This window comes from Salminus brasiliensis, chromosome 14 (genome assembly GCF_030463535.1).
Source record: "Salminus brasiliensis chromosome 14, fSalBra1.hap2, whole genome shotgun sequence".
Lineage (NCBI taxonomy): Eukaryota > Metazoa > Chordata > Actinopteri > Characiformes > Bryconidae > Salminus > Salminus brasiliensis.
In genome coordinates, this window is record NC_132891.1 from 1,859,796 (window position 1) to 1,873,610 (window position 13,815).

At 43.3% G+C, this 13,815-nt stretch overlaps 3 protein-coding genes across 5 annotated transcripts in view; 1 reads left to right on the forward strand and 2 right to left on the reverse strand.

Annotated features, from left to right (window-relative positions):
• LOC140576644 (calcium-responsive transactivator-like) overlaps positions 1–30 on the reverse strand; it is a 19,286-nt gene extending 19,256 nt beyond the window's left edge. The window contains exon 1 of one of the 3 annotated variants that reach the window (XM_072696143.1): positions 1–30. This exon is cut by the window's left edge and continues 299 nt beyond it. The gene's annotated coding sequence lies outside the window, so the exon portion shown is untranslated. The other 2 variants (XM_072696146.1, XM_072696145.1) reach the window with 2 other exon arrangements.
• Positions 1–9,418, forward strand: part of LOC140576645 (proteasome subunit alpha type-7-B-like) — a 9,775-nt gene extending 357 nt beyond the window's left edge. Inside the window, exons 2-8 of the mRNA XM_072696147.1 lie at positions 1,069–1,246; positions 5,232–5,358; positions 5,728–5,852; positions 6,126–6,248; positions 7,134–7,253; positions 8,479–8,541; positions 8,622–9,418. Of these exons, the coding sequence (XP_072552248.1) occupies positions 1,151–1,246; positions 5,232–5,358; positions 5,728–5,852; positions 6,126–6,248; positions 7,134–7,253; positions 8,479–8,541; positions 8,622–8,723 (756 nt within the window). The 5' untranslated portion in view covers positions 1,069–1,150 and the 3' untranslated portion in view covers positions 8,724–9,418. The remainder of the gene's footprint in view (positions 1–1,068; positions 1,247–5,231; positions 5,359–5,727; positions 5,853–6,125; positions 6,249–7,133; positions 7,254–8,478; positions 8,542–8,621) is intronic.
• A 590-nt stretch (positions 9,419–10,008) lies between these two features.
• lsm14b (LSM family member 14B) lies at positions 10,009–13,671 on the reverse strand. The gene is made up of 8 exons (XM_072697140.1): positions 13,551–13,671; positions 12,978–13,141; positions 12,751–12,886; positions 12,247–12,438; positions 12,077–12,160; positions 11,820–11,981; positions 10,777–10,915; positions 10,009–10,174 (listed from the first exon to the last, which is right to left on the reverse strand). The coding sequence occupies exons 1-8, from the start codon at positions 13,669–13,671 to the stop codon at positions 10,009–10,011; spliced, it is 1,164 nt and encodes a 387-aa protein (XP_072553241.1).
• Positions 13,672–13,815: the final 144 nt, after the last annotated feature.

Below are 13,815 nucleotides of genomic sequence, written 5' to 3' on the forward strand. Positions count from 1 at the left end.
AGGCCAGGTGGGGGTGGTGTGTGTGTCAGGTGTGTGTGAGCTGACTTTGCCCCTGAGGGTGAACAACAGAGGCACCTGTTCTTGGTACAGTCCGCCCAACGCACGTTCACACACTGCGCATGCGCGACCGCAAACGAGCCAGGCTGCGTCCCAAACATCACCACAGGCTGTTTTTCACTCATTCACTACAGTTAACACGTAATTATCACTTGTTTCCAACATTAGATCATTATTTACATCTATATTAGACACACAATTACTATTACCTGCTTTTCTACATTAAATAATTGATTAGCACTTATTTTCATTATTAGATCAATAAATATATTTTATTTTCTATATTAAATCAACAATTATCACTATATATATACATTTTCTATATTGGAGTAATAATTGTGATTTATTTCTACGTTAGATTGTTAGATAATTATCACATTTATTCCATATTAGTTTAATAATTGGCAAGTAGTTCCTGCATTTGACCAAAATATTATTTATTATTCTTATATTATGCAAATAATTACTACCTTTTTAATACTAAAAAATAATCAGCACTTATTTTCAATATTAATCGAATAATTAGTCATTAATTCATTTTGCTGGATAAATAATTAGCAATTATTTCTTAAATTTGATCCTTAAATAATACTTAAATAATCCAAATGCAATCCTTATACTTTAATTTGACTATTTTTCTTGTACTAAACAGATGATTAGATCTATATTGTCTGTAGTAGACGCATAATTTTCATAAAGTTTCTATGAATTTTACTTATTTCACCTATTTAGAGTTTTTTAATAAACATTTTTTATGTATTTTATTTCTTTATAATTCTTCCAGAAATGTTTTGTAGAAGAAAAGCTGCAGCTCTTCAAATTGGCCAAATCTCTTCACTCTCTTTTGACGTCCACCCAGTTTTAACCAATTAGCCATGCTTTTACCCACAGTGTTAGCCAATTACAGTCTAGGGGGCGGGGCCTGTATGCAGGTGCGTCTCGGTGCCGAAGGAGGGCGCTGGATTTTTTGCTGTTTCATTCAGTCAAATCAGTTTCACTTTTACTTCTCAGAACGGACTGAGCACTGGACCCAGCAGAGGACGAGCCAGACGGAACCGAACCCTGAACTCAGACCGTCTGACCAGAGCAGACCATGAGCTACGACAGAGCCATCACCGTGTTCTCCCCGGATGGACACCTGTTCCAGGTGGAATACGCGCAGGAAGCAGTGAAGAAGGGTTCCACTGCAGTGAGTACTAGAACCCTCAGCACCTGATTACACCAAGGGTCTAATGGTCTATTGGTAGCGCTCGATTATTCGGTAGAATCGATTATATTGATTAAATATCGCCTATGGTGATCCTGATGTCCTGCTGTCTGGTGCATTGTTCTTATTGCAGGTCTCCTGTTGGGTCTGGGTGTATTGTAGCAAACATAATCCAGAAATAATTCCAGAATAATCAATTCAGATCATTTAGATGTTTAATAATAATAATAATAAAAAAAGATGAATAATCATCCAGAGAGAACCATCATCACACCAGTACTGGCATCATTACACTGGTTTCCAGTGTCTTTTGGGCCGGATTATAAATAACAGCCTTAGTGCCTGTCTCTGTACAGCAAGAGTGTGCAAAAGTTGTGGCACCCCAGGATAAATTACATTATTATTATTATTATTATTTACACATATGCACATTTTAATGCAAACTACTGTCCATTTATTCCAATTAATATTGTAGAAAACAATAAAACATGTCAAATGTGGCAGAATATGTTGTTAATATATTAATGATAACATTAGCGTAGTCTGTTCCCAGCAGTGTTTTATATATTTATATATTTTATATATTTTTAAATAAACATTTTTAATGTATTTTATTTCTTTATAATTCTCACAGAAATGTTTTGTAGAAGAAAAGCTGCATCTCTTCAAATGTATTAATATTTATTATTATAATAATAATTATTATTATTATTTACACATATGCACATTTTTAATGCAAACTACTGTCCATTTATTCCAATTAATATTGTAGAAAACAATAAAACATGTCAAATGTTGTTAATATATTAATGATAATAACATTAGCATAGTCTGTTCCCAGCAGTGTACTGCATAAACTCAGTCCAGCAGCTTCAGCTAATCTTCACATTTAATCATCAGAATGTGGAAAAATGAGAATCTCAGTGATTCTGTACAGCTGTGCATCTGAAAGCATCTCAGAACGGACAGCACGGCCAGCCCTGAGGCAGGAGACCACATCAGTTTCAGCTCTTTCAGCCAAGAACAGAAGGCTGAGGCTGCAGTGGGCCCAGGCTCACCAACACTGCACAGCAGCGGCCTTGGAAGTCTGGCTCTGAATATTAGTATAGTGTTCCTAATAAAGTGCCTAGTGAGTGTACACACGTTTAGGGACGTCCAAATCCGATCCAGTGACTCCAGGCATTTTTACTGGGTCGGGTATCAGCTTTTAAGGTTCTGATCGACTTCTAATCCTAAGTATTTCTTCAGCAGAGCGCCATCTAGTGTTCCCAGGCGCCATTAATTTTCATGACTCTCAGCCGCTGCAGACAAACGTCTCTCTCTGTTTTTTAAAAGACCCCTAAACTGAGCTTTATTTGAACTGATAAGAGCGGCGACGTTACCAAACTAAAGCTACAGCTAACTCTCCATTCCACCTTAAATAGTGCTGCAGCTACAGTGAGTACAGCTACAGTACAGCTCAGCAGCAGAGCGGCACTGCTGCGTTATTTAAGGTGGAATGGGAAGTTCGGGGAAGAGGAGAACTTCAGCTTAGCGTTAGCTCAGAGCCTCGCTGTAAACGTGACCCGGCAGCAACAGCAGACAGCCATCGAGCCGCAGGTGAAGAGTGAGTTAGTTCATCCGTCAGAAGAGGAGGATCTAAAACCCCCCAGAAAACCCACCCATTCTGAGCAACCACCCAGATACTCCACTGTCTCATTTGAGAAGATCTAACGTTCCTCCCATCCCGTCTTTACTCCTGAATTCCACCTGGTTAGAAACCAGGCTATGGTGGAGGGCTCTGTTCTACCAGGGGGAGAACCACTCTCCTTTCTTTGGTGCTAAACCCTACTCTTGTGCTTCACCTCTCTGGCCACATTATTAGAAACCCCTACTCTTGTGCTTCCACTCACTGGCCACTTTATTAGAAACACCTACTCTTGTGCTTCTACTCACTGGCCACTTTATTAGAAACACCTACTCTTGTGCTTCCACTCACTGGCCACTTTATTAGAAACACCTACTCTTGTGCTTCTACTCACTGGCCACTTTATTAGAAACACCTACTCTTGTGCTTCTACTCACTGGCCACTTTATTAGAAACACCTACTCTTGTGCTTCCACTCTGGCCACTTTATTAGAAACACCTACTCTTGTGCTTCCACTCACTGGCCACTTTATTAGAAACACCTACTCTTGTGCTTCCACTCACTGGCCACTTTATTAGAAACACCTACTCCTGTGCTTCCACTCACTGGCCACTTTATTAGAAACCCCTACTCTTGTGCTTCCACTCGCTGGCCACTTTATTAGAAACACCTGCTCTTGTGCTTCCACTCTGGCCACTTTATTAGAAACCCCTACTCTTGTGCTTCCACTCACTGGCCACTTTATTAGAAACCCCTACTCTTGTGCTTCCACTCACTGGCCACTTTATTAGAAACACCTACTCTTGTGCTTCCACTCTCTGGCCACTTTATTAGAACCCCCTACTCTTGTGCTTCCACTCACTGGCCACTTTATTAGAAACCCCTACTCTTGTGCTTCCACTCACTGGCCACTTTATTAGAAACACCTACTCTTGTGCTTCCACTCGCTGGCCACTTTATTAGAAACACCTACTCTTGTGCTTCCACTCACTGGCCACTTTATTAGAAACACCTACTCTTGTGCTTCCACTCTGGCCACTTTATTAGAAACCCCTACTCTTGTGCTTCCACTCACTGGCCACTTTATTAGAAACACTTACTCTTGTGCTTCCACTCTCTGGCCACTTTATTAGAAACACCTACTCTTGTGCTTCCACTCACTGGCCACTTTATTAGAAACACCTACTCTTGTGCTTCCACTCACTGGCCACTTTATTAGAAACACCTACTCTTGTGCTTCCACTCGCTGGCCACTTTATTAGAAACCCCTACTCTTGTGCTTCCACTCGCTGGCCACTTTATTAGAAACCCCTACTCTTGTGCTTCCACTCTCTGGCCACTTTATTAGAAACCCCTACTCTTGTGCTTCCACTCGCTGGCCACTTTATTAGAAACCCCTACTCTTGTGCTTCCACTCGCTGGCCACTTTATTAGAAACACCTACTCTTGTGCTTCCACTCGCTGGCCACTTTATTAGAAACCCCTACTCTTGTGCTTCCACTCACTGGCCACTTTATTAGAAACCCCTACTCTTGTGCTTCCACTCACTGGCCACTTTATTAGAAACACTTACTCTTGTGCTTCCACTCTCTGGCCACTTTATTAGAAACACCTACTCTTGTGCTTCCACTCACTGGCCACTTTATTAGAAACACCTACTCTTGTGCTTCCACTCACTGGCCACTTTATTAGAAACACCTACTCCTGTGCTTCCACTCGCTGGCCACTTTATTAGAAACCCCTACTCTTGTGCTTCCACTCGCTGGCCACTTTATTAGAAACCCCTACTCTTGTGCTTCCACTCGCTGGCCACTTTATTAGAAACCCCTACTCTTGTGCTTCCACTCGCTGGCCACTTTATTAGAAACCCCTACTCTTGTGCTTCCACTCGCTGGCCACTTTATTAGAAACCCCTACTCTTGTGCTTGCACTCTCTGGCCACTTTATTAGAAACACCTACTCTTGTGCTTCCACTCTCTGGCCACTTTATTAGAAACCCCTACTCTTGTGCTTCCACTCACTGGCCACTTTATTAGAAACACCTACTCTTGTGCTTCCACTCACTGGCCACTTTATTAGGAATTCTAGGTCTAACAGTTGTGTTTGTGGTGGTCAGGGCTGACTGCAGATGCGAGGATTATTATAAACAGAGTGAGGGTGGAGTGTCAGAGCCACAGGCTGACCTCCTACAAGAAGGCGGAGAACAACTAGAACCCCTGAGGAAACCCCTTTGTTCTTAGGGATGTAGGTCCAGGCCGAGGAGCTGGACGTTTAGGAGCCTTTATTCTTCAGTAGGCTTCAGGCGCTGGAGCTGATTATGCTGTGTGGGTAACCTGCAGGTTGGAGTGAGAGGCAAGAACATCGTGATTCTGGGAGTGGAGAAGAAATCTGCAGCCATGCTTCAGGACGACAGGACCGTGAGGAAGATCTGCGCTCTGGATGATCATGTTTTCATGGCATTTGCAGGTGGGTACACTCTCAGAAACATGGCAAACGGGAACCACTTTTGTTGGATGCTGTCAGCGGATGCTCCTTTAGGCAACAAAGGTCATCAGAGGTCAACAAGGTGGTCATCAGTGGCAGACAGTGTTGTCATGTACATTGCACTCACTGGCCACTTTATTAGAAACCCCTACTCTTGTGCTTCCACTCTCTGGCCACTTTATTAGAAACCCCTACTCTTGTGCTTGCACTCTCTGGCCACTTTATTAGAAACCCCTACTCTTGTGCTTCCACTCACTGGCCACTTTATTAGAAACCCCTACTCTTGTGCTTCCACTCACTGGCCACTTTATTAGGAATTCTAGGTCTAACAGTTGTGTTTGTGGTGGTCAGGGCTGACTGCAGATGCGAGGATTATTATAAACAGAGCGAGGGTGGAGTGTCAGAGCCACAGGCTGACGGTGGAAGATCCTGTAACCGTTGAGTACATCACACGCTACATCTCCAGCATGAAACAGGTGAGATCCCCACTGCTCAGTCCACTGCACTGTCCATATACAGGCCATATACTGTATACTGTCCACCTTGCTGACGTAGAGTTCAGATGGTGCTCAAAAACTCAACAAATATCCAAATGTAATGATTAATAATGCACTATACGGTAATTGCTGCCCCCTACTGGACACACACACACATATATATATTTATATATATATATATATATATATAGAGAGAGAGAGATAATATACTGTATGTATTGTGACGCCTTTTCCTGTGTGTATTTTACGTAGCGTTACACACAGAGTAACGGACGAAGGCCTTTTGGAATTTCTGCTCTGATTGTGGGATTTGATTTTGATGTTACGCCCAACCTCTACCAAACGGACCCTTCTGGAACGTACCACGCCTGGAAGGTAGGAGACCTTACTCTGGATATGTGGAGAAGTAGCAGAAAATCAGATTTACAGATTTACACAGCTGGAGTCTGGAACCACGTTCACATGAAGGGGAAATCTACTGATTTCTAATTCCACAGCATTTACCACTGTAGAATAGTGTGTTCCAGTCAGAGTCGGGGGTTCAGTGTGTAGAGACACTGATCCACTCTGATCTCTGTACAGTGGAGGTGAATGGAAACAGGTGTTGGTCGCCATGACTACAACACAGATACAGCCCATAATTTATCTCCTATCCAAACCCACCAGTGCAGCTACACCAGTCTTCTGAGTTTTATATGGGATGATGATGATGATGAAGGTAAAATAGTGAATAGAGAATCTGAACTAATGCAGTTTTCTTTAGGGACTACTTTCTGTAGCTGCACTACACCCTGCAGCATGTATCCCTCCACCATTTTAATGATCTGATTTTAAAAGCAGGTTCTAGAGCCGAGCTCTTCTCAGAACTCTGGTAGAACCGTGTCTCAGGCATCAGGCAGCTTCTTCATCACCATTAGGTGAAGAACTTTCTGTGAGGAGCTTTTATTAGAGCTTCAGACGTCTGCTTCCCTTCACCTCCACTGTAGAACACTTTATTAGAAACCCCTACTCATGTGCTTTCACTCACTCAGCGGCCAGAGCACTGTGTTCTGACTGGGGGAGGTTATCTAGAACCAAGTTTTTCACACCTGCTGCTGAGGTTTCTGACTCTGAATGACGTGCAGCACAGGGCAGTCCTAGCTAAAGCCAGTCAAAGGAGCCGTGTGGATTTCATTACCCCGTAGGTTCCGATTAATCACATTAATGTACTGAGCTGCTCAGATTTCCCCAGTCATCAGTGTACTAAACTGTGTCTTACAGGCCAACGCCATCGGGAGATCCGCAAAAACAGTTCGCGAGTTCCTGGAGAAGAACTACAAAGAGGAGGAGATGGAGTCAGACGAACTGGCCATAAAACTGGCTGTCCGAGCTCTTCTAGAGGTACAGACAGGGTTCACTTACTCCACCTGGTCAGTTATAACTTCATCAGGGCCTAAATCTTACAGCCAAGTACGTCTTAGTTTAAGCCTTCACCTTTTACTTGTGAGGAATAGTTATATACTCTAATCAGCAGTATCATTTTAAATGTAATCATCAGATCACATTTGATTTGGTTCTAGATAACCTCACCCAGTCAGAACAGTGTTCGCCACTAACAAATTTTATTTATTAGCTATGAACAGCATGAGAAATAGCATTTGAGACAAAGTTATAAACATTTATCTAATTTAAGCAAACCATCAACCAACCACTACCAGCAGCTACACTGTAAAAAGCATACGATCCTTCAGCAGCTTGAAGGTGTGGAGGAACCTTCAAAGAACCTTGTTCCTCAAAAAGTCTGTTGCTAAAGGTTCCTCAAAGCACCAATCAATGGATGATCAGTTATCGTTCTCAAGCCATGTTGCAGGTCTGACTGTTCAGGAGAAATCTGAGACCATATCCAGAGAACTCGACCCTTCCTCTCTAGTGAGTCGCCCAGGTGCTCGTTCAAGATTTGACCCCTGCAACTCACCCAGAATGCATCATGGGCCATGCTTCACTGGCTTCCTGTAGCTGCTGCCCAGGTCCTCAGATTCAGACCCCTGACTCTGGTCTACAAAGCCAAGACTGGACAAGCCAGCCCCTCCGTACTTGATGGCGATGGTCAAAAGCCTGATCTGCACCGAGAGCCCTTCCAGCTTCAAGTACGGCTCGGCTCGACCCGCCATCCTTTAAGATCCACGGAAGACGAGCGTCCAGACTTTTTACTGTCCTGCACCGAAGTGGTGGAACGAACTTCCCCTGGGTGTCCGAACAGCAGAGTCCAACACTCGCTGTCCTGGACTTGGGTGAAGAGAAGAGTATTATGGTCTCCATATTGACTTGTGTTTAGTAGAGTCTAAGATTAGAGGATCTTTGAATTTTAGTCAATTTAAACTAGCTGAGGTTCTGCTTCAGTAAACAGTGAAGCTCTTCTGTAAGTCGCTCTGGAGAAGAGAGTCTGATAAAAGCTGTAAATGTAAGGATTACATTAACAGCGCAGGTTCACCGATGGTTTGGATTGGAATTAAAATGGGTCTTCCAGCTCTATACCCAACAGGTCTGTTCTGTAGAATTCTTAATGGGACATTGAACCAGTCTCCACTAAGACTCAAGGCAAATCTGTACATTCCTCTCATTTCAGGTGGTTCAGTCTGGAGGGAAGAACATCGAACTGGCCACGATGAAGCACGGTGAACCCATGAAGGTTAGTCTAAGAACGCAGCTAATCCATTCACTTCTTAATGCCATATCTTTAACACCACACACATGTACATCTGCCATCAGATTCTAGAGCCAGCAGAGGTAGAGAACATAGTCGCTGCAATCGAGAAGGAAAAGGAGGAGGCGGAGAAGAAAAAGAAAGCCACAGCCACCACCTCTGCCTGAGCCCTCCACCGCCCAGAAGAGCAGGAAAGCAAGAAGTGCACTCAGACCTGAGGTTAATCAGCCAGTTTCCATTTTATTAACAATGGTACTTTTTGTACAAAGTCCCCTGTCCATTCTTACTCAAAGAATAAAGGAAAATAATGGAAAACAAAAAGAAAAGCATCATTTTAAACCAATATTAGGGGAACATGCCAAAGGCTGACCTGGTCAGTCAGTTTACAGTCTGCAATTCCAGCAATATTTACATCAGAAAGCGTAAATAAAAAAGGCATTACTCAGAATTTAAACATCAGTTAAAGTGCATTTCATTCATTTTAGATATCAAAACAGCTTCACATTAGACAACGACGTAGCAGCAACAGTACACCCTTAGCTATTAGCCACAAAACTGAAAAGAAAGACTGCCACACTGAACACTGGTAGTGTTGCTCTTGAAAACAAAAGGCCTGAATCCGTATTTCCTTAAATACCAGTCACAGCTGAAGTGGAGGAACCCAAATAATTAAACTCTTAACAGGAAAAATAAAGGAGAAAACTTATTTACACAAAACCCACTTGAAACCCGACGAGGCGTTCAACCCTGCAAAGAGAAACGTACGTATTTCAGTATGAAACAGCTTCTGTTGAGGGCTATACTATAAGGACTGAAGTATGCGGACACCTGCTCATTCATTGTTTCTTCAAAACAAAACAAAGGGTAATAAAGAGCTGATCCTGCTTTTGTTGCAGTAACTGTCTCTACCGTACAGGGAAGAACACTACTAGATTTGACTAGAAGCATTGCTGTGAGGATTTGATTGCATTCAGCAACAAGAACATTTGTCAGTAAGGTCAGGATGTTTGATGATTATGCTCACCACCATCCATCATTCCAGAGAACACAGCTCTTCCGTTGCTCCACATCTCAATGCGGGGGGGTTTTATACCCCTCTACTAGCCCACGCCTGGCATTATTAGACAGCATGGAGCCAATAGGTTCATGATGTTGATCTGCTCCAGAGAGTCCTATTCTATTGGCAGTACTTCTCTACAGAGAGAAGTCTAGACTGTCTAGGATGAGAACCTCTGCAATAGACTGAAGGTGGCAAATTGCACGCCGCAGTTCTCCCGGCACACTTTATGTACATGAGGAACCTTTAAGTTTAAAGTAAGTGTAAGGGTATTTCTATAGCCCTGTGCAAAGAACTCTAATCTGAATTATTTCTGCTAAATAAAAGACATTTCCTAGAATTAGGATTAGAAACCCACCACTGAGGATGTCCCATCTGCTGCAATACTCACCGATTCACAGCCTGCCACTGCCCACAGCCTGTGGAACAGGCATGCGCTGGTTCATCCCTCTGCCTCGTCGTCCTCGAAAACCACCACGGAAACCACGGCCCCTCAGGAAACGTCCGGGCACCCCGAAAGTCTCCACGTTCAGCTTACGCTCTTCTGCCCAAGTTGTACGTCTACAGAAGAGACCAGTATTGACCAGAGTCAGCAAAAATTTCATAAGCAATTTTACTTAAACTGCAGACAATCTATAATCTAATTCGATTTATAGAATTATAAATAATCAGATGGTTGCAGCATTAGGGACAAGTTAACGCCACGCTGCAGTGACCCTCCAGATGCTCCAGCATCAGAGGCTGGACTGGTTCTGCATTCAGGTCACAGACAAAGTCAGGCTGGATAACCCAAAGGTCAAGTGTAAAGCTATGCATCAGGTGCACATTTAAATATAAAGGTCAGGATCATGCTGATGCTCCACTGACTGAACAAGGAGAACTAACAGGGCGTCTCCGTTATTCCCACTCCGGGCCGGAGAGCTGCTGCTGCTACTGCACTATGGAGGTTTGGTGGTGGAGCTGCAGGAGGAGAACCTCTCTCCAGAACTGCTGTGTAACACTGCAGAACCCATAGAGTCATATTAGTGTAAAATCCTGTAGTGTTACTCTACCACCTCCGCCCACATGCTGCTCCACCTTCAGATCAAGCTTCTGCAGCTCGTCTCAGCTTGTAGAAAGTATAAGCCCATATTAAACACGTGACGCTGATTTACTGATCATACCTCGATTTAAGTTCTGTAGAAATGTTGTCAAAGAAGCTCTTTGCTTTGTTGTAAAAACATTTTGGCCCAAACACCTCCTCCACCACTCCTTCACTGCTCTGGGTCTCCACACCAGAGTCCACCTTGTCCTCTTTAGCTTCTGTAGCACAGTGAGGTGGAAAGAGCAAGTATTAGCAAATGATGGAAGCTTGCTGCCAGCATGCTGCATTAGCATGCTGCTTACTGCCTACCTAACATCTATATGTGGTGACTAATCAAGTGTGATTGAGGCATGCAGTTTCCACTTCTTTAGACACATTAGCTCACTTAAGAGCTGAAACTGTACTATAGTGAAAGTATGGTACTGTATCTCAATCTAACTCAATTAAAGAGCTGAAACTGTACTATAGTGAAAGTATGGTACTGTATCCCAATCTAACTCAATTAAAGAGCTGAAACTGTACTATAGTGAAAGTATGGTACTGTACCCCAATCTAACTCAATTAAAGAGCTGAAACTGTACTATAGTGAAAGTATGGTACTGTACCCCAATCTAACTCAATTAAAGAGCTGAAACTGTACTATAGTGAAAGTATGGTACTGTATCTCAATCTAACTCAATTAAAGAGCTGAAACTGTACTATAGTGAAAGTATGGTACTGTATCCCAATCTAACTCAATTAAAGAGCTGAAACTGTACTATAGTGAAAGTATGGTACTGTATCCCAATCTAACTCAATTAAAGAGCTGAAACTGTACTATAGTGAAAGTATGGTACTGTACCCCAATCTAACTCAATTAAAGAGCTGAAACTGTACTATAGTGAAAGTATGGTACTGTACCCCAATCTAACTCAATTAAAGAGCTGAAACTGTACTATAGTGAAAGTATGGTACTGTACCCCAATCTAACTCAATTAAAGAGCTGAAACTGTACTATAGTGAAAGTATGGTACTGTATCCCAATCTAACTCAATTAAAGAGCTGAAACTGTACTATAGTGAAAGTATGGTACTGTAGTACTGTATACCAGGCCAACTCCAAGCAGAACTTCTTATGACCTACCTTTAACGCTCAGGTTGTCCTGAAGCTCCTTCGCGAGGTCATCCTTGTTGAACTGAGCATTAGCCGTTTCAAAGTCAAAGTCCGACTCAAACTGGAGGGTGGTGGGCTTTGTGGTGCCTACGATGATTTGACCACGGCCGCGGTTCCTGGACCTGCGATTGCCTGTGCAGAAACGCAAGGTGGCGTATGAATCTAACACTAAAATTAATGTTAAACTGAGAGGACGGGAGGGCAGGGAGGTCAGCTGGGGGACATACCCTGCCTCCTTCTCTGAGGCGGCCGGTTCTCATCATTAGCTTGACTTTGCCCTTGTGTATCTCCACGCTGAGGGGGCGGGACATCTGTAGGTCACAGTTACAGCTGATCTGCATAATTCTATAATAATTTTAAAAGTATTATTGACCGCATGGTTAAATCAGGATCTTACTTCTGAGCCCACCGCCCCGCTGTGTCTGGGGGCTTCCTCTGCCACCCCTCTGTAGCCGGCCAGCATCTCGCCCCTGCTGCTGCGGTGGCGGCTGCGATGCAGGTAAGCCCTTCTTCGGAGCTGCCTTTTCCACAGGTGCAGTCTGGACGGCCTGCTCAACCATTGGACCCCTTCTTGGAGGAGCATGCAGACCTGCATCAGGGTGAAGCGCAATGGCATAGCCAAACGGACATTAATTTAATAATATTTTACATATTTAAATTTTTTTTTATATAACTGGCTCGTCATAAACCCCATTACTATCCCAATTAGGGGTTCAAGGCATGGGAATACATTAAAATAAATATGTACATTATTGGCCATATTTTAATTTTATTTAATTCCAAAATAAGCAATTTCTTAAAACACTGCTACCCAAATACTAGCCAATACTTAGTACAGTTGGTCAGTGTTTTAAGCCCTGAGCTAGGTGTTGCTCATCAGCCGTTAACAGAGCATCCTCACCCAGGCCTAGAGCAGCAGCATACTGCTGGTTGAGCAGAGAGCTGGCAGCAAGCTGGTTATAGGAGGGCATCATGCTCCGGTAGGGACTGTAACCTCCCTGAGGACCATAGGACACAGACGAGCTCCCCACAGAGGACTGGAAGGATTATTATTATTATTATTATTATTATTATTATTATTATGATTATACACTCAACCCCCAACCCCACAATCAGCTGCATCCTCACCTGAACAATTGCAGGGTCCTGGGGCAAGCTATGGTGCAGCTTCGGAGGCTCACACACAGTGATGTCCTTAATATCGCTTCCTCTGAAGATTATATAGTCAAAGACTTCATCCCTTGGTGGGACAGGCCGGTCGGTGGGCCGCCCCTCCGTACCATAGGACCTCACTGGACAGATCGAAGCCAGAATACTGGAGTTATAATAAAAATAGTAATAGATTGGCAAGGTATGGTAATCTACTTTATGTATAAGCCAGACTTGAATGGTGCAAAGGCTGTGTTAAGGTCAAAAGGTCAAACCGTGGCCTTCAGTGTGCCATACCCTGGTAAATCTGAAATTTTACAGTGTATAGTTGTATATTATTGTGACAAACACCTTCAAATTGATGCAAAACATGCTTAAAGACAAAAGGAGGCATTTTTCTTTAAGAAAAGTTGAAGCTTTTTAACTAGTCCGTTCCACCTTAAATGGTGCAGTAGTTGCATTCTGGCGCCTAAGGCGCCAGAATGCAACTACTGCACCATTTAAGGTGGAACGGAGAGTTACATAAAAAGTGACCCTCATATGAAAACTCACCCTTAGCTAAGGCCACAGTGGAGTTGTCCGTATCAATCGTGTACAGAATCCCCTCATAGCGAATCTGAGCCTTCGAGATAAGGCTGATCTTACTGCCTATATACGGCGTCCCGGTGCTCATAATGGCTCTAACGACTCAACTAACGCAACTTCTCAACCACAACCCCCTTACAATTAACACCTACTAGACCTTTAAGGCACACAAGCTCATATTTCCACCCACATGAGGCACGCAAACACACTGAAAAGCCGCGTGCTCCACCCC

Coding starts and splice junctions, on each gene's coding strand:
- lsm14b (XM_072697140.1), bottom strand. CDS start 13,671: ATGAGCACCGGGACGCCGTATATAGGCAGTAAGATCAGCCTTATCTCG. Junction 12,161..12,246: donor GCGGGGCGGTGGGCTCAGAA/GTAAGATCCTGA, acceptor TGTGACCTACAG/ATGTCCCGCCCCCTCAGCGT. Junction 10,916..11,819: donor GGACAACCTGAGCGTTAAAG/GTAGGTCATAAG, acceptor ACTGTGCTACAG/AAGCTAAAGAGGACAAGGTG.